We start from the raw sequence: 21,061 nt of genomic DNA, 5'->3' as shown, positions 1-21,061 counted from the left end.
AATGCACGATAAATGCACCAGCTCTGAAACTGACTTTACCTTAAATAAGGTTGATTTTGCGTTATTTTTGTTTTCTGTTCAAACAAACTTTCTAACATTACTTTAAGTCCTTTATACCTCACTCGACTCCAACTCCAGTTTTTTTAATCCCAATATGTCCAACTTGCTGGATATTTTGAAATTCACTCCACTTCAATTTGCACGCATTTCATTTCGACATTTGAAAAACCCGCCTACAAATTTATATTGGGAGATGTTTGGTTTAGATCTTATGAGCAAAAACGTAGTCACTTATTCCAAACTTATATGGTTTTTTGATAGAGAATAAACATCTTTAAAATAAAGGGAAAATGAAAATAACAACAAATAATGTTTCATCCCCTTAAACAAGACCAAGGGCAATAACACTTTGGGTGCTCCATTTTATTTCAATGCCAATGAGGTTAAGGGATGGGGTATGAACGTTTGGACAGTATTTATTGTGGGACATTAGAGCACATCAGACATATCGAATTGCATTCTGAATACGAAGAATGTCCTTCTGATATCAAATAATTTAGATTTTTGAAACTCGCAATGTAATACACATTTTATGGCAAATTTGATATTTTTGATATTTAACAGTACTCGAAGTAAACTTTATAAATCTGATGATTTATACTTAAAGTGTATGTAGGTGGGATGAAAAGCCGACGATCAATTGAAAATTTTGACCTTTCGTATTGAAGATATGGATTTTTCCTAAAACACCAAAAAAATTAGGTCTTTTTGGGAAAAAAATCCATATCTTCAATATGAAAGGTCAAAATGTTCAATTGATCGTCGGCTATTCCTCCCAGCTACATACACTTTAAGAATATATCATTAGATTTATAAAATTTACTTCGAGGACTGTTATATATCAAAAATGTGAAATATATCATATTTTAATAATTTGTCATAAAATTTGTATTATATCGTGAATTTCAAAAATGAAAATTATTTGATATCAGAAAGACATTCATCGTATTCAGAATGCAATTCGATATGCCTGATGTGCTCTCATGTCCCACAAAAAATACTGTCGAAACGGGCAAAACGCTAATTCCAGATCCCTTAAGAAAATGGCAGTGGTTCCAAATCTACCTTACACAGAGTGGGCTGACATTCAAATTTTAGATGTCTCTTGGACAAACATTAAAATTGGGTATCGCTATAAAATGTGTCATAAAAACAAAACGGTAAATTTTTTCACACAAGATCACTAATGGATATGTTAATTATAACATGTTTTAAAACCTAAAAGGTTCAACTCGGTTCTTAAATAAAAATGGATTTTTTCTCTATTGCACTATTTTTGAATCACCCTGTACCTGGTTTTTACAGTGTCTAAAGAAAGATTAAATTGAATACAATAAATAAATAAATAAATAAATAAATAAATAAATAAATAAATAAATAAATAAATAAATAAATAAATAAATAAATAAATAAATAAATAAATAAACAAACAAATAAATAAATAAATATTTTAACGCATGTTAAAGAAAATTGAAAGAAAAGAAACAACGTTACAGGCATAGTGAACATTCAAGCCGCATTCCTGAGCGTGTCCACGATTATCCTTTGCTGCACAGATGACATGAGTCGGATCAGTGGTGAAATCTGACATTAATGGGGGATCACACAAAATTTTAGCAACGTAATTGCTATCGTCAGAGAAGTCCACAAAAGGCCACCAAATCCTGGCTGTTGAGGTATCGATGTCACCAACCTTTACGACTGTATCTGCCGTGCAGGTTAAAACAGGTCTTATTATGTCTATGGAAAATAAAGAAGAAAATTTATTAAATTAATTTTAAAGAAATGGATCCTTTTCCATCAAAATGGTCGCTTCGTTGATTCCATTTTCAACTCATGAAAATATTCTCACCATTGCACTCACATTCATTATTTGTATACCATTCACCAAGTCTGCATAGACGAATATAACACAGAAATAATTGGACGTCAATATATTCAACAAATCAGGTCAGACGTTGCATTGCTGGTTGACCCCAGACAGATGGATTATGTGTATTCTTTGAAGTTAAATTATTGTCAGCAGTTGAAATTGGATTTTGACATGTATTTCACGTGACCAAATGGTCTCCATTTTCTTTGTGCATTACAGTTGTGACCATGGGGGTCAATTCCGGGGGACAGGGGAGACGTGCCCCCCCCCCCACACACCTTTAGACAAAATTAGCCGCTTTATAAGAATTTTGGCCGGTTGTACAACCCTCCCTCCCCCCACATTTCGAGCCGGATTGGCGCTAATGGTTGTGACATATATAGGTTTAATTAAATCGCTGCAAAGGCTTGGAATTGTACTGTGGGAATCTATCTTGGACTCAGTTATTTGATCTCAATACTACATACAAATTTATTGGGTTCGAAATATCATCCCCTCTAAGTGGTAGGAAAGCCATGAATACACTAGGGTGACGTTACACACATTTATAATTTATTGTCGTATGCTGTTGTTACCACAATTTAAAATGTAAATAATGCGCTAACATTTATCTTTTATAAACATTATCATTGGTATAGTACCATCGATGTTCTGTACTTTCTATAACTATACTAATTACTCTTAGGTGACAGACGTTATCACTTCTATGAGGTCTTTGTGCTATTGTCAAGTAAACATGTGTAAAATGTTCCTATTCAAGGTGCATTTCCCCTGAGACGAGGTATATTCGTCTCAGCATTTCCCCCACCAAATTGAGATTTTAATATCATTTAACCCCATATTTTGAAAAATTGAAACATTTTAGGCTTGGGAGATGTTTGGTTTAGATCTTATGAGCAAAAACGTAGTGACTTATTCCAAACTAATTATGGTATACCATTCCGAAAGATTGTGTACTGTTCTATGGGCACATTTTAAGCGACTTTCCTTCTAATATTAGAACCACTTGAGCAATTTAACTCAAAATTTGGAATTAAGATTGTTATTATGACTTACCTTCATGTAGAATAGAAAACATCATATGAACAAATCAGTTCAAACACCTTAAAGTTAGAATTAGCAATAAATCTGAGTAAAATCATATAATTTTATGTATGTATTACAGCATTTATTATTATTCACCCCGTTCGTATTGCACTTTTTTTGCCGCTGATCTCTGATGTTTTGTATCAAAATTGTACAGTTCTGCTTAAGTATTGTTATACCTTGTGCTTCGACGGCTGATGAAGAAGAACCAAAGCATTCCAAGGATCCGAGTGTCAGATGTACAATTTGACCACTAGCTGAAATGTCTCCAATATGAACTGATAAAATTGGTAAAGTAGACTTGTCGGCCAGATAACCTCCATCAGAATAATATCCATTATTGACAATGTCACTATTGCACAACAATTCAGAGTTATTACAACCTAGAAAGTAATAGCAATGTACTAGTTATAATAAATTACAGGAAATATTTTTGTTACATGAAAAAAATAATTCATTAGGTAATGGTGCATATTACAACATCATTATCACAGGATCATTTTGATTAGCAGCAAAACAATACTCACTTTGCGTTATGCCACATGAGCATCCAATGGTACCGGTTGGTCCATCCCAATTTGTCATATTTTCATAATTTGCCGACACCCACCATTTCAGAGGCTCCTTATTATCGTCAAATACTCGCGAATTTGCACTTTCCACTTTTAAATACTGCCTACACAATCGCGATGTTGCCGTCAAAGCTTTCATTGCCGTCAAGTTGGCATTATTATAGTTAAGAATGACGTCTTCGAATTCTGGACCGGGACCGCTGATCTCGAAAACTGGTGTAGTGTGATTTAAAATCGTGTCTCCTGTAAATTAAGTAAAAATAACTTTTTCAACGTATAATGCTAAGTTCTATACTATGTACTAGTATACATGTATATGCTTGGTGTCATGGTCAAACGCGAAGAGAAAGGCTCATTGTCTTTCCAGATATATCGCAAGCCTACCCACACCAATTAATACCTGAACTTTGCCTCCCACCATCCCTTGCAGCACTAAACTGGGTGTGATACGTACCCTTGTTGACAGAGCTTCCTCAATTGTTACAAAGGAGGAGGACCTTGACCATGAACTCAACAGCATTCACAGATCTTTAGCTGTATGTGGATTCGACAAATGGACATTGGACACAGCTACCAACAAAACCAATGCCAAACGGCATGTTCGCAATAGTGACTCTGAACAACAAGTCAAGGGCTGGGTTACCATCCCATATCTGGCCGGCATATCTGAGGTGGATATTGAGATCCCATGGCATTGTAACCCATATCTAGCTCCAGAATACTATACGTTCCCTTCTTGTAGCTCCCAAAGACAAAACTGACAAGCTGGACAAATCGGGGGCCATGTCCTCAAATGTTTAGAATGTTCTTCATCATATGTAGGGGAAGTGCCAGACCATTAAGAACACGTATTAGCGAACACGAACGCCCCACATCCCCATTTGGTGAGCACATCACTAAAGAGCACCATAGCATCGACTGGGATGGTGTGCGCATTCCGGACCGTAAAGGAGAGGGGTCAGGGAAGCGATCCAAATAAGGACAACTAGCAGCGACCTCAACAGAGACCGGGGCGCCATGATCTTCCAATTGTTTACAACATGATTTTGTCACTTGACCAAAACAAATCAATATCTGGTAGTCAAGTGTCAAGTCAAGTGGAATAATCTCTTCAGTGGTTAAAGAAGACCTGTAGATGCAGGTCACAAGCTACCACAGCTCCGCAAATAGTAAGTCTTGTGACTGTAGTTTTAAATCTACTACTGCACTACTGTACTATTTACATATCGTTATGGATCGCAACGACCCAGGGGCAAAAACATTTCAGAATGCACAACGAAAGATAGACCCAACAAAACACACTATTTGTATAAGTTAACAAAATTTGAATCTTTAATGAAAAATAAACAATGACTGGACAATGTTCTCGCATATAAAGTAAACATGAGAATGCATACAATCAATGAATTAGAATGATTTACAATGTTTACTTATCAGTCTTCTTCTTGTTGTTGATTACTAAGTTCCGTTGGGCGCAATGTGCTAAATGTCTGATGTATATCGTGATTCAAACTTGTCCAGCGAAGACCACAGTAGAATTGCGTAAATTCATTTGCATACAAAATCCGTGTACAGATGATAATTTCCAAAACGGTGCCCCGTTCACCATTCACTCACTTTCTTCAGGAAACAAGCATTCATCCACTCTGTTTCCACTTATATTGACAGATGTGTTGTTTCATAAACCAGACTTTAGCAATGCGACAAAAGAATATATCCCTTTTGGGGGAAGATGCGTACTTTGTCGTACTCTAAATCTCCTTCGTTTCAGCTGGGTAATTGGTTGCACATTGACCACACATGACAAAATGAATGTATGGCTCGCAAGTACCTTTCTTTGCAGGCACATAGACTATAATCACATAATCACATTAAATAAATAGGCTAAAACAATGACATCACGAGCAGAAAAGCATGCAGGAAGGGCCAGCTGAAGGGCAACACGCAAAAGGAACGAGTGTCAAATTGGTTTGACCACTTTAGGAACCTTCTTGGAAGTCCCCCTGAAATAGAGGATGAAGATGAAGAGATAACACCAATCCTATGAATTTAACATTAGCATCAATGTTGAGCCATTTGACCAGTATGAATATGAAAAGAATTGTGAAGAAGATGGCATACCACCAGAGGTACTAAAAGAAGCAAATTCGATGACATTGTATTAGACGTCTGCAATGACGCACTCCTAAAGAGAAGAAGTCGGACATTGTTCCAATCCCCAAATCGAGAGATCTCAGCTTGGGGCAACTACCGAGGCTCTATAGCTCTGAGCTCTGTGCTCTAGTTGCCAACCCCTCCCCCCCAACAGAATGATTATGAACAGAAAAAGGCCAGAGCTAGACAAGCACCTGCATATCCATCAGAATGTCTTTGAGGTTGGGGGATCACGGTTGTTTGATGGGATCATTTATTAGTTTTGCAAACAAAACATCATGTACAACCAAATTTTAGGCTTAAACAACTAAATGTGATATCATGCTAATATATACAGATGCTTTTGAGTCATTCTCAACTTTAATTTCCCCTCTTTTACAAAATTATTCACTTTTATAGCAATTTTATAGCTTTTTCGTATATAAAATGTATCTATTAATGACAAAATTGGTGGCGCTATTTACTTACTGGAAATTACTGTTTCAAGCTTTTAATACAAATAATTCCTTTTATTGTTTGATAAAATATGTTTATAAAATTTCCTTGTTGCTTGTTTCACCTATTCCAGCTGTTTTAATGCCAGTATTAATCACCTACCCCTTGCAAATAAAGAAATATGATTTAGGATAAATAGCGCCATCTATAGTTTGCATTTAGTTAATAATGAAGCCAATTCTATATACATCAAACAACCGTGGGGACCGACAATTGGGTATATACTTGCATTACAGCTCATTACGATGGTTGATGGCAAGCAACCTGCCTGCAATAATCACATTTATAGACTTCAAGAAAGCCTTTGACATAATTCATCGTGGCAAGATGTTGAAGATTATGAAGGTCTATGGTATATCCAAACTGATTGTTGATAGTATTGGAAAAATGTACAACACCAAAGCCAAAGTTCTTTTATCTATATACAGAAATATTTGACATCTTGGCTGGCGTTCTTCAAGGAGACACCCTAGCCCTATACCTGTTTGTAGTGATTCTGCATTTTGCTCCGAGAATGCCAATTGATGGGACGGTAGAAGAGCTTAGATTTCCCCTGGAAAAGAGAAGAGTTGAACCAGTAATGGTGACGAACTTTGAGTTTGCTAACGACAATGCACTATTATCAGAGGAAATATGATAAGCTCATGAAATGCTCTAAAGAACAAAGTAGGGTTGAAGATGAATAACAGCAAAACGAAATGCATGTCATATAACAATGGGCAGGAAAACATGGCAAAGAACTTAAAAAGGTGACGAACTTCAAATCCTTAAGTACCTGGATGGAGAGTACAGAAAAGGACGTCAAGCAGCTTGGGGGGGGGGGGGCTTGCAGGAAGCTTATAAAAATGTGGAAGTCAATTCTACCCATGAGATTTAAGCTCCGAAATTTTGTTGCGATAGTCGAGTTGGTCCTTGCGAAGCATGGACTGTCACAAAAAATCAAAAGAGTTAGATGGTTGCTGTACCCGTACTGAGAACGGTTCTAACTGTCAAGCAATACATCACAAATGTTTGCTTTATATGGTGATCTCCCAAATATCAGTGATAAGATCAGGGAGAGAAGAACGAGGACATTGCTCTAGGAGTAAAGAGCCAGTATTCTCTTTTATACCTATATTGATATCACACAGGATTGGAGGTAGAAGATTTCAAGACAGTAATGAAGGATAGAAACCTACGGAGAATCATTGTGCTTCGGGAAAGCCTCCCACCTTAACAACACAACAACAACAACAACAACAACAACAAACAAACCGAAAAGTCCCTATTCTATTAATAGCATTCCCTCACATTCACATAACAACATGACGCAATCTGCATAGGAATTCCCACATTACCTCTTTGCATTAACACTGTTTGTTTTTTCTAACATTCCCCAAATGATATCATCTCTCTTTACATTTTTTGGGATATCTCCAAAATCAAGAATAGTCCTGACAGACTTTGTTATTATGATTACATGGGCATGATGTGAGGGGATTCCCGTCTGTCATGACATAGCTTTAAATATAAACAAAGTTAAGGGGGTACTACACCCCTATGGTAAATTTGTGACTATTTTTGCTTTTTTCTCAAAAAATAATAACACACTGGTAACAAAAGTTATGTATATTATTGGGGCAAGGAATCCAATTACTGCACTGAAATTTCAGTGATTCAAGATAAGCGGTTCAGTATAGACCACTTGACATAACTGTTTATCAACAAAGGCGAGGGACTCGTCTATCGATATGCTCGAACGAGCCACTACACTGATCAATGGCTTTCTTGTACTGTATGAAATGTGGCGGGCGATTTAAAATGCACGTGCCCTTAGCAGACTATGATGCGTACGCACACTGCAGGGCAAAGAACAATGTAAATTGTCATAATGCGCGCGCATACTGCCGGGCAATGACGTCACATGCCAAGTGGTCTATATATAATAGGAAACGAGGTACATCTTAGCGGTACCTTATTTCTTATCATAAATAACAAACCGCTTGTCTTGGGTCACTAAAATTCCAGTGGATTCCTTGCCCCTATAATATACATAACTTTTGTAACCAGTGTGTTATTAGTTTTTGAGAAAAATGCAAAAATAGACACAAATTTATCGAGGGGTGTACCCCTTAAATGATCAAATTTATTACTCAGGGTACATATCTATTCAATTAATTAATTATTTATTTATTTATAATATTTACCCGTTGACATGATGCAATATGCTAAGAATGGTGCTACGACTCCATTCGGTCCTGTAGGGTCTATTTCAAACAGTCCGTCTTCGGGCTGTTGTCCCGGAAATTCGCGCTCCAAAGCTTTTTTCAATGTAAAACACGTTTGTTGACGATCTGAAATTTAGCAAAGGTTTGAAAGAAGAAATTTTACTCATCTTAAAAAAATACCACAAATATGTTTTGTTATAGAAATGTACAATACATGGAAATTATTTTATCTGAAAATACCTGACTGACCCGATAGGCCACCAATGACATACTATTAGTATTACACTTTTGCAAACGTGATTGGTTTATTTCTTTATTGGGCGAGTTTCTCGGATGTTTCTAATCAGCAATTACAAGATTGCCCTACAAGATTGCCCCAATATTGCAAGAACTGGTCACGCCGAACAGTTAAAAACTCCTCTAATAATGGCTGATCATCATATGATATAAAGTCTGCACAAAAAGTAACGCAGCTGTTATAATACGCATATAGCTTCAGAACTAGTCATTGTTTTCACAATATTTCAACATAGAGAGAAGGATGATTTATTCACGCGCATTTTGATACCCCATTTGTCAAATGTCGTTCAACATTAACAGTTAGTTTTTCAAATAAAAATACCCGAATTTAAAACTTGCAGTTTAAAACAGCGATGGTTATTATGCCAGCACTGTAGCACGTAAAGCACGCCATTATTTTCGCTCTAATTGCTTCAAATCAATACAAATAGCTGCAACTTTTGAATTCGGGTATCTTTGTTTCAAAACACTGCTGTATTTATCAATACTGAACAAAACTGGACAAATTGGGTATCAAAATGAGCGTCAATAAATGCTCCTTCTTTTGTTAAAATATTGTGAAAATAATTATTAGTTCTGAAGCTAAAGGCTTATTTATAACAGCTGCGTTACTTCTTGTGCAGACTTTAGATAAAATGTTTTGTTAGTCTATGAGCAAGGGGTTTTGTAAAATGGGCGAGTTCAACTCAATCCTTAATTAAGGCCCGTATGAGATTTAGCTCCTAGACTATGTGATCGCATATTTTAAACAGCTTCAAGATACATACAATATACGATGACAGTGAATGAGCATGCTCCCCTGTTGCCAGATGGATCTGTTCCACTGCAAGAACCCGTCGTAGTTCCAGGAGGGAAACCGTAGCCCGATGGCAGCGTACACGTAATATTTACTGGAACACCACTATTTTCGAAGTAATATCGTGGTTCCGTCCAATTAACGATTGTTGTTCCATGTCCATAATCGGTGGGGACATTAATATTCGGTGGACAGGATATCTGCGGTCCGTGTACGTCTAAAACCAAATCACATTTGCTAATTAGCATATTTAGATTTTATCAATAATGGACAGTACCCATATCAAAATATAATAGGTATCGGGATAGTATCTGATACTAATACCGGAATAGTACCCGCTACCTAGTGGGATATTAGTATCGGTATAGTATCCGGATATGTTTCACATGCAAATTTTTTGCCCATATATGGACATATAGTATCGGGATAGTATCCGATACTGTTACTGAGAGATACTGATAAATAGTATCGGAATAGTGCCCGATACTAGTATCGGGATAGTACCTGATACTAGTATCGGGATAGTGTCTGATACTATTTGTTTCGCATGTAAATTGTTTTGCCCAAATATGGTCATAGAGATATGTCCAGAGACTTACATGGTATACGGACAAGGTCACTGGAAAATTTTAAATGATTATAGTTGTACCATACATTAAATGTGAAATGTGTAGCAATTGATTATTGCACATACACGCAGCATTGAAATTTGTGGCAAAAAGCAATTGAAAATGTACCTTATGAATGCTCAATTGCATGCTAAAAACATATAATATACACATTCACATTTATTGCATGCATTTTGAGCACCATTTTGTCTTGGGTGCAGAATTCAACATACTCCGTGGTTTGATATAGCCTACATTGTACGATGTTCTTAAGCTTATACTAAATTTAGATAAAATATAAAGTTCTGTTCAAAAACTGTCACCCAATACAACCATACCTGTATTGTGAAGCCCAGAAATAGAACACACTGTACAATTCCTTGTACAACAGTATAATATTATCCTTTGAATCAGAGGAACTCATTCCTTGACTGTATAGCAATTTGGCTCCAAGCCGATATGGCAGTTATTCTAATTAGTCATGTGACATGGATTGGCGCCAGCTGAAAGCGGGTACTATACCGATACTATAGTATCAGATACTAGTATCGGAATAGTATCGGAATAGTACCACTATACCGATACTAGTATATCCAACTAGTATCTACTAGCAGATACTTTTGGATAGCTCCAGAATACCTACCGGATACTATCCCGTATAGTAGCCGGAACTATACCGATACCTTTTCTTTTTGCTATGGGTAGTAACTGCTTAAAGGAAGATATCAAATCAAGTATGGAAGGGACTATTATATCACTCGAATTACTATATATTATGTTTGCGTTGTTTAAAAAAAATCGTAGTGATTAAAAGTGCGCTACGCACAAGCACAACGCCACGACATTGATCCACAAACCTCAACACACTTTACATGTTGGGTTGTCGCTGACCACTACGGCCCCATATCATTCTATAAACCATTAAACAATATTACTTGGACTTACAGCTAAGAAGCGCACATCCTAGACATTCCATGATTGACCTTTGCAGCCAAGATCAGCTCAATATAAACTATTGGTCTATTTTTCATTTTCCATAACCACTAAACCCGATGACCGCAACAGCTCCATGCACGCGAGGTACCGAGGGCTGTTAGCGGTTACTTTAAGGTCAGAAATAGTTCGAAAAAATGGTAGAAACCTATGTGTATTTTTTCTTTCAGGATTTTAGGACCCGGTTTTAGGAGCTTTTATAAGGGCGATTCGAACCGCAACTTCTCGCACCATTATAGTCGAACACTTTTTTTATGAAGAGTGCCCTGGTGGAACTAGCTATGTTATAAGTTCTTGATGTTTTTCAAAATAATAAAAGATCGATGTTATAAAAACGCTTACATCATATATTCTTACCTCGGACCTGTAAAGTTACATTGCACGTTCCAACATTCCCAGCATCGTCATATGCACTACACGTCGATATCCACATGCCAATCGTCGGCCTTGCATGGTTTGCTGGGTCACATGTGAGACGAGTAATTTGACCCGAATTGTCAGAAATTTCAAGAAAATTCCAAAATAATGCATACCTCGCCTGGTTTCTATCATGCCAGGAATAAATTGACATTATTCCATCATAACATTTTAAATTTGGAGGCTCTTCGTCTGGATAAAACAAAATATTTGCTTAAAAGTATTAATGCAAACAAAAGATGCATGTACAATATGTGTAAGAACATCGAGGTGAAGCAAAATTCGACAATACAGTGTATTATATAACTACATTGTGTACGAAGTTAAGGTTACGCATAGTTTTGATTTTTTCTGCCCTAAAATTTGCTGGGCGTAGTCACCTAAAATAATTATTTTTTTAAACAATAAACATTGTAGGGCAAAATAATCATGTTTCATCGTAAAGGTTATACTCTGTGCATTATTATTTTAGCATTTTTAACCTCATATCTCATATCTCATACAAAACTGTACTTTGCAAGTGTTTCAATTTTGTTCCCGTTTAGAGAGCATGAAGATTTTTGGGACAAGAGACACCGATGTATGCTCCGATTTCGCTCTCGATTTGGCTGCAGTTTATAAACAGGACATTAAAATAATGTAGCTATTTAGTCTGTATGCAGCATATGGAAAGGTTTCTATACAAAAACGATTCTCTTATAAACCATCATGCGCACAGTTTCCACCTCGATACACCTGAACAGACATTTTGTCCCAAGAGCTTCCAACCAGAGAACAACACGCAGTCTTTGATTGCACCACACGGTTGAGTGCATTGCAATGTAGGATCTGTGAAGCTTCTAGCTAAAAATGGGCCTCTTTGATTGGTTTTTGTCGAAACCTCAAATGTTCCCTTCATCCACATTTTTTTATATCAATTGAAAGCTAACACTTCCCCCCTAAAACACTTTTAGTCACTAGGTCAACAGACACACCACTCCACGCCATACATAAATTCTCCCAGTCACATTTCCCCAATATGAAATTTTTAAAAAGTAAAATTTTAATTTTAATTCTTTTAAAGTTTGGCAGAGGCGGGGTTCGAACTCACGGCTCACCGCTTTGGCTAGTATCACGTATACCATACGTCCAGCGCCTTAGACCGCTCGACCACGAAGAACTTGATACTGTCATCGTGAACATTTATACCTATAATATTAATAAATCGCAACTTCATTACTGCATCATATTTTGGAATTTTATCTGCTTAAAACATTAATGTGTATTATAATAAAGCTACCATTATTTATATTGTTGAATTCTCAAGCGCATAGAGACAATTAATTATTAATTATTAATACGAGGGTCCTATGAATAGGCCTACATACACAATACATAAAATCGATTTTGATATCGGCCATGTGCTCTGCTGTGCATGCGGTTTCCCGCAGTGGCGGAAGTTGTATTACGAAGTGCATCCGAACTCCATTTTGAAGCAAATGATTTTGACAAGGCATTGGATTGTTCCAGTTTGCATCCTAAATCCACATTAGACCCTAATTTTATTTACAAAATCAAAAGATTAGATTATCATAACAACAAAACGGTAATCTTTTGTCGGGTCTAATGTGAAAATTACATTAAAAAAATGCAGTTTTTACAGAATTAATTTTCACTTAATTCCAAAAAAAACATGGCGTATATAAGATTGAAATAAATTCTCTACCTTCTATACTAGATCAATTGTGACGCAAGTTGTTATCAAAAATTGTTGTGATAGATGTACAGTTAATATTCATATTATCCATTACCTATCTGATGGTACAGTTTTTACACAGAAAATATTTATTTGAAAAACCTGCCACTCGGCTTTTTCCGGAAAGGTCACAGGGTCGCCGTGACCTGTGCAATAATTACAATTAAAAATTTTCTTATTCCAACAGCAAGCGTTTCTAGAATATATTATGGCGAAATGTGGTGTAGTCAACAGATAACACAATTCAATCATGTTATAGCAAGGCGAATGTGGAAAATCTGTTGAAAACTACCTATCCAAGCACATTTTTTGACCAAAGTGTAGATTTTAAAAGTCAAAACCTCAAGTGTTCCATACAATATTTTTCAAATTTTATGTCATTAAATGAAAAAGCACACTTATGTTGTCCATATACTAGAGTCACTAGAATGAGCAATGGTTAATTCTCTTTAAATTGCCTGTTCAATGAACTTTGATTTTTTTTAAAGAGCGCTTACAAATGGATATGCTTGCGTTTATTTCATTTTGTAAGCTTACGTATTCAAACAGTTTACCTGGAATAGGGACCACCACTTTGTTGTCACTTTTGCAACAATAATATTGTTTTCGTGTATGATTTTATCACCATAGCTACACTACTTGTATGCTTTCTTCAGATTTCACACCACCAAATAGTATTATTTGGTTGTGCGCCCTTGAATTTCGTTTCTCAGAAAAACCCATGCATTGCCAAATTAAGCAATAAAATGAGCAGAAATTTAGCCAAATTTAGATTGATCATGATTAGTAATAATAGTTCCTGCAAGTATACTACAGATGGGAGAGATCGAGTATTTTTTAATGATTTTTAAGCAGCCTTTTCTATACAGAAACACTGGCACGATTTTGCCTGTAAATTAGGTAATTCCCAGACATCATAGACTTTGAGGGCCAGTAGTCAAAATAATAACGGTCAACCTATATTTTTACCCACCCAGAGGGATCAGGCTAGGGCTAATTTCAACAATCATAGCTGTCGTTAAGAACTGAGTCGCTCCTGCAAAGAAAAAAGGATGTTTTTTGAAGGCAAATTTAGTACATATCTCTATGGGGATTTATTTGGTGGTGTGAAATCTGCAGTAAGCACACCTGGAATTTTAATGGTATTAGGATAGACGAACAATTAAATATCTAGGTTTAAGCGATTCTGCGCTATCATTTTTGACAGATTTGAATTGTCAAGTTCTGACCAGTTCCATAAACAAAATCGCTCATTTTAGATTATCTTTTAAGCTATATTGACTTCACAATGGACATGGTGATAGAAACTGATTGGAACAACATAAATACTGTTTTGCTGCAAAAGCTACAACAATGTATATTTTTCCTCTAAACAGATGCATATATGTTAATCATAGTGGCCTAGGTTCAATATATATAGAACCCCTTTTGTGAACCCATTATAAGGTCTCTTTTCGGCTTGGCTTTTGACGGATCCGAGCCTATTAAGGTAGGCATATCTATATTTTTTATGAATTCCCCAATTTCGCCCCCCTTCCATTCGATTTTAGTCTGAGAGGGCAAAGCCAAATTTGTCAATTTGTTATCGCCCATTTTTAGTCATTATAACCATACTTTACTTTTTGCCGTTGCCACGGGAACGGAATATAAATTGACAACATAGCAGAAAAGATTCTACGCTTTTGAACATTTTGATATCATGATATATCCATTTGAAACATTTGCCCAACGACACGAAAATTTCATGAGGCTGGCCTCTATACTGTATAGAAATGTTACAGCATTACATAATAGTTGAATTTACCTGCACCTAACGTTTCCAGATTCCCGAAACACTCAAGAGGTCCAACACGAAATTTCACCTCCCTTGGAGGTAATTCAACATCTATTTACATAGAAGCAAAACACGAATTTAGCTTGTGTAGTTATCATAGTGCAGGTATTCTGCACAGCAAACATGATTCGACCTTTGCAGTACTTAAACCTGGTTAAAGGAAATTACTCCAGCAAAATCAATCGAAAAGTCTAGCCCATCCTACACATTGAATGGCGGACTGTACTTATGCCCAAATATGGCACTTGTCAATCAATAATCACCCACTTGAAATCCCCTGGCTCGCTCCACTGACCAAAGTTATGGACATATATGGGAGTTGTTTTTGTTGTTTTTTGTCGCTTACATATCAGGGAGGTACGAACATTTGCAGATGCCCCACCTACTCAGTTTTTAGCCTACATGTAATATATACATTATTCGTGATTGACATCAAGTACAAAAAATATCCGTAAAGTGGTTTAGCTTTAATGCCCTTCGGAAGAGAGCGGTCCACAAGTGAGTGATAGTCACTAAAAGTTGCATTCGATTTACACAGGGAATTTTGCAGGCCATGTCTGCCCTTCCTTACTAAATCACCAAAGTGCGAATATTTCCAAACATCTAAATTAGCTAAAAATTTAGGACATGTTACAAAACTATATTTCCTAGAATTTCAAATATTACAAAACATATTGGCCGGTTATTTTTTACACAGTGACGTTAACTAGGCAATGCCCTATACCTATAACATATACTGTTTGTAGAGGTCACGCGTCAATGGTGAGAGCACTGTGTATTGTGTATAGGAAAATGAACAGTAACTGCAGTATGTAAAATTATCTGTTTCTCTCAAAGTTGGATGTTGTCGTGTGACATATAGAATACTGTACAATATTAAAAGTTTGTTTTTCACCGGTAACCTATTTAATATTTTAGAGGAATAACACCACCCCTTATAAACTAAAATAGATTACAGATGATGATATAACTTGCCTTGTATATATAGTTTTGTAACTGGTAATGTTAGCTTGTCCGTGAGGTACCCCTCGTCAGTCTGCCAAATATACTGTCGCTGATCACCATTACAAACATGGCCTGGGTTTGAACACGCTATATAATTGTGAAATACAAGCGAATATCAGAATATATATAAAATGATATTTGTCTGTTTCATGTTTGCTTACCAGTACACATGAAACTCGCTTGCGTCCATGGAAACATCCATGGTACAGTCACTAGACAAAATGCACAAGCCAGGCTAGCCTAGCCCAATTTAAGTATTCTGATTCTTTAGTTAAAGCAAGATAAAATGGCAAGAAATGGAAAGAAGCAATTCCCTGTCAAAAATATTTCACTGTTTGTTTTCACTCCTTGGTGGATACCCTGCCATGTTTTTTAAAATGTCCCCAATCGAAAGTGGAAATTCTTATCTCCCGATCCAAAGGCTGATATAGATTGTTATTATTTTGTATTCATCATTATCTCGAGAGTCTTGCCATCAAAACTCCCGTACATGCTTGGGATACATGTTTGGGTCAATGGAAAATCCTAGCTATATGGTGGCCCTGGCCCGTATAGTTAAAAGGGAGAAAAAATAGCAAGAAATAGAGAGAAGCAAATGCCACTATAATGAGTACTATAAATAATTGGCAGATCTCCGCGAGTTTTTACTATGACGCTTTATGATTGCGCCACTATAGATCCCGCTCAATCGCTTTGTCTGTAAAATTTATTTAATTAATATCAACAAGTACGTACGTATGCTTACTGCGCTGAAAGTTTGACGCTGAAAATCACACTGAAAACCATTTTCAGCGTTACTCTAGCCATTTCCATTGTTACGCTGGGTATTTTCAGTGTGGCTATTGTCTAGGGATTATAACAATAGCTTGGTCCAATGCCAGAGGATGATTTAAGCACTTCCCACCACGCCACTGTGTTGACTTGCGGTTAGCACAGCTGTGTGAGTGAACATGACACGACTGCTCGCACATAGCATTGACGGCCATGGTTAAATTTGAATTTGGACTGATATATTTACAATAAAAACGCATTCACAATGCTGGTCGATTTCACATTTTATGTTACCTACAGAAGGTGTGAATTATCCTTCATGCATACATCACTTTAGATCTGAAATCGACCAACTAATAATGACACACGCACAATTCTTAAACAACATCTTTTGCACAGAGTTCAATGGGATTTGAAAAGTAAAGTGGCAGTTGAAACTCTGGTGATAACACGTTTGCAGTGCATGATGGGGCTTCCTTAAATCATCCTCTGGTCCAATGCATTTCAGTGTGGTTAGGACCATTTCAGTGGAATTAAGGAATGGCCTCTCATTTTGAGCATATTGCGGTCTATTTTCAGTGTGATTATAGACATTAATCTGATAACAAAATAACTCTTTTCAGTGCTATTTCACTGGTATTATCTATTGTATAATTTTTCAGCGTTACTCTGCACTTTTCAGTGTGATTTTCAGTCTCAATATCTCTTTACCCACTTTTATGTCCCCTTCCAAAACAACCTACCCTTTTTAAGGCCACAAGTACATCCGTAGACATCAGTAGGAGTGCCCCAATTACGCATCCATGCTCCCGAGCGCTGCATCCATCGTTTGTTGGAATATCCATGATTCATCGTAGTATAATAAGTGTCCATGTTTAGGAACTGGCGGCATTTATGAGACACATCTATGAGCGCAACAATCTGGTTCATGGCAAACTCATAATTAATGTCTTTGACAACAGTACCATGTCTGCTGTAATTTCCCCTCGGTGTGTCATGATAAATCACAGTTGCACCTATGTAAAACAATTTATGAAAATATAATAACCTTAGCCAAAAAGGAAAAGGAAGTTATTTTTAAGAAGCATCTGTGGTGAGTTTACTTCTGAACTTGCTGTGCTTTGTAAACATTATCTATAGGATTTTATTTATTTTATTTATTAATTACACTTTATCACTGGCACAGAATTACAAAAAATATATAACATTGCACATAAGTTAAAAATTACACAATATTAAGAAAGGAATAATATTTGTTTTAAAAAGTCCAGTGAATGGCTGGAGCGAACAGGTGCCAGGCACCTCTAAGACCGCCCCACCAAAACCAAAAAAGAATTGAAGGAAATATAAGGGAGGAAAATGCAGGTTAAGTTACATGGCTGCAATTTGGACAATTACAAAAAGAGGTCCAAGTGCAATCACAAATTGCATCAAAGGTGCGAGCAAATTTGGACTGGTAAAACTCCAAAACTTGTTGATTAAATGAAGCAACAGAATTTGTAGATCTGATAATACTAGGGAGCTGGTTCCAAATGGGCACCATACGCTGAAAAAAGCCCATCTTGTGGCACTCAGTTTTAGAAACCTGATTTACCAGCAACAAAGGATCAGCGGAAAATCTGGTGGTGGGACGGTCTTTGTTAATACCATTAAAAACTACAAAATCATCTAGATTGATGTCATATAATCCCAGATTGCACTTGAAAAATAAATTGAGATCAACATATTCTCTCCTAAAACTTAATGGAAGAAGAGTTAACCTTTCTTTGTACTCAGCCTCGGGATAATCTAAAATGAATGTAGTTGCTCTTCTCTGGACCCCCTCAACTTTCTGGATGTTGCGCTTTGAGGTACCACTCCAGAGGGGACTGCAATATTCCAAATCACTACGAACCAAGGCTGAGTACAAAGTCCTGGATACATTACGAGGGGCATTAACTCCAAAAGTAAAAAGAATTTTTTGTCCATTTTTTTGCCAGTCAGAGCCCTTTGGTAGGACATTACTCTTATCTCATATTTAGCCTATTAGAATACTTATAGCTGAGATATTACCCATGCAAAACTCCAATTGTACATTTTTTGTACATTTTGACCACCCTGAAAAGCAATGTCAGACATTTTGCCCCACCATCAACTTCAGGTATGTTGAAAATATGTTCTTGATAACCGGGTCTGGAACTGATTTTGGAATAGCTTTAGACTTCAGCGCTGTATCATATCTCATAAAAACCACACGACTGGTGACTATGTGTTGTGTTTATGTTTCCCGCACGAAAGCTTGTGTCTACATCTATTACTACACTTCTTTGGAAACGTTGACCTTTGACCATTCTTTGTATAACGCCCTGATATGACCTTGATATGTTCGCTTGATTGGGTACGTTATAGCATCCATTTCATTGAGTTGTTTGGACCTGGTCAGTAGATAATACTACAGGGATACAGTAGTTACATGGTGTGTGCGCATGGTGAAAGACTCATTATTGATTAGGCGCGGACATATTAAAGGCACAGGTCCTTTGCGTGTATAGCAGAAAATTATAATAGAATGTTTGGAATTTTGCAACTAAAATACTAACTGCATTCTGCATTATGTATTTATTTATTTATTTATTTAGGCCTATGCCTATTTATTTATTTACTGACTTATTTATTTATTTATTTGGTATATTAGTTAGCAATTAGTAATCCCTGATACGTCGGTTTATTATTGATTGATTGATTGTTGATAACTTGAAAACTTGATTAATTGATCGATTGACAGTCATTTCACATTATATTCCTAGTTTACAGGCCCTACGTTTATTAAATTTGAATAGCATCGTAGATAAATTAGATAAATAGGCCTATCAGTATTGATTTATTCTATTCAGCAATATCAAGGATTACTGTCGAACTTCTCATAGCTAATTGTCAGTTGGCTCAGTGGTAACGCACTATGTTTTACAACACGGAGGTCCCGGGTTCGATTCCCAGCTCTGCCTATTTTTTTCAAGGCTGAGAAAAAAATGAAATTTCTGGACTGCAAACTTATTTGGCGCGCGACCTGAGCTGGTCCTTTTCTGGTGGCTGTGTCTGTTAGGCCCTGTATCCATAGGCTGTTCCCTGGTGTCGTGTGCCCTTGTTCCGTGTTCACTTGTTCCCATGTGACCTGCCACACAGACAACGAACCTTTGTTTTGCTTAGTGGCCGCTACAGGCACACTCCCTCTGGAATCCAAACCAGGTTCACGCTCATTACACCTCCCTTAATTCACATATTGATTTTTTTTGATGACTCCCAGAATCTTAGCTATGAAAAAATCAATAGCTGCAATTATTATCTAGGTGGTGATGATTTGCCTGACGCAACCGAGTTTAGCACCAGTAACCTCTCAATCTTAACTGCATCTTAACACCAGGAGCCTCAATAAACATGCAAATGATTTTTCAAATTATCTCTCCATCTTTGATCATCACTTTGATATTTACGGCTTTAATGAGACATGGTTTAACGATCAACATGAAGCCGACTTAATCGACTTGACTAATTATTCATCTGTAAATTGCATGAGGCGGGAAAGACAAGGAGGTGGAACGTCGCTTTATATAAACCCAAACATAAATTTTCGCGAAATAAATTATCTTAAGGCGTGGGGTATGGGCGAACTTGAAGTAAGAGAACTACCGAATCAGTCGAGCGTGTGTCGGATGAACAGATTACCACAAAGGAAGTTTCAAGTGGTATTTTAAGTACCCCAAACAAAGAAAAGTGAATGGAGGTTAACTGTGGGTAATCGGATTATATGTTCGAGCGATCTCCTCTTTTCTCATCTTCTCTGGGATACGGAAACAGAAACTGAAAAGATAAAACGACGGTATATCTAAACACAATTGCAATAGCTCATGGTGGCGCTATGCTGAAACAATTATATCTAAAGAGATAGGAAGCACCCATTGATTCACCTTGGGTGCATCGAACCAGAGAAGATGAAAAAATAGATTCTTTTCTTCTTTCTTTGAACCCACTTTCCTCGGTATTGATATGCAAATACGACTGGCTGTATCTATTGCTCTAAACATTCAGTCCAGATTAGCGATATTTGAGTTTTGCGGGTTCATTGGAAAATGATTAGGCCTATTGTTTACACGTGTATGCTATTTGTCTTCTAGTCTA

The 21,061-nt window shown here is 36.7% G+C and overlaps 1 protein-coding gene across 1 annotated transcript in view; it reads right to left on the bottom strand.

Annotated features, from left to right (window-relative positions):
- LOC140154400 (uncharacterized) overlaps positions 1-21,061 on the bottom strand; it is a 36,295-nt gene that overhangs the window by 11,540 nt on the left and 3,694 nt on the right. Inside the window, exons 6-14 of the mRNA XM_072176968.1 lie at positions 17,650-17,922; positions 16,106-16,222; positions 15,101-15,181; positions 11,502-11,753; positions 9,515-9,760; positions 8,427-8,573; positions 3,547-3,834; positions 3,199-3,402; positions 1,555-1,800 (exon numbers count right to left, since the gene is read on the bottom strand). Coding sequence (XP_072033069.1) covers positions 1,555-1,800; positions 3,199-3,402; positions 3,547-3,834; positions 8,427-8,573; positions 9,515-9,760; positions 11,502-11,753; positions 15,101-15,181; positions 16,106-16,222; positions 17,650-17,922 — 1,854 coding nt within the window. The remainder of the gene's footprint in view (positions 1-1,554; positions 1,801-3,198; positions 3,403-3,546; positions 3,835-8,426; positions 8,574-9,514; positions 9,761-11,501; positions 11,754-15,100; positions 15,182-16,105; positions 16,223-17,649; positions 17,923-21,061) is intronic.

The sequence above is a fragment of the Amphiura filiformis genome, chromosome 6 (assembly GCF_039555335.1).
Source record: "Amphiura filiformis chromosome 6, Afil_fr2py, whole genome shotgun sequence".
Taxonomy (NCBI): domain Eukaryota; kingdom Metazoa; phylum Echinodermata; class Ophiuroidea; order Amphilepidida; family Amphiuridae; genus Amphiura; species Amphiura filiformis.
Note: the sequence above shows the minus strand (reverse complement) of the source record. Positions and strands in the feature narration are given on the sequence as shown.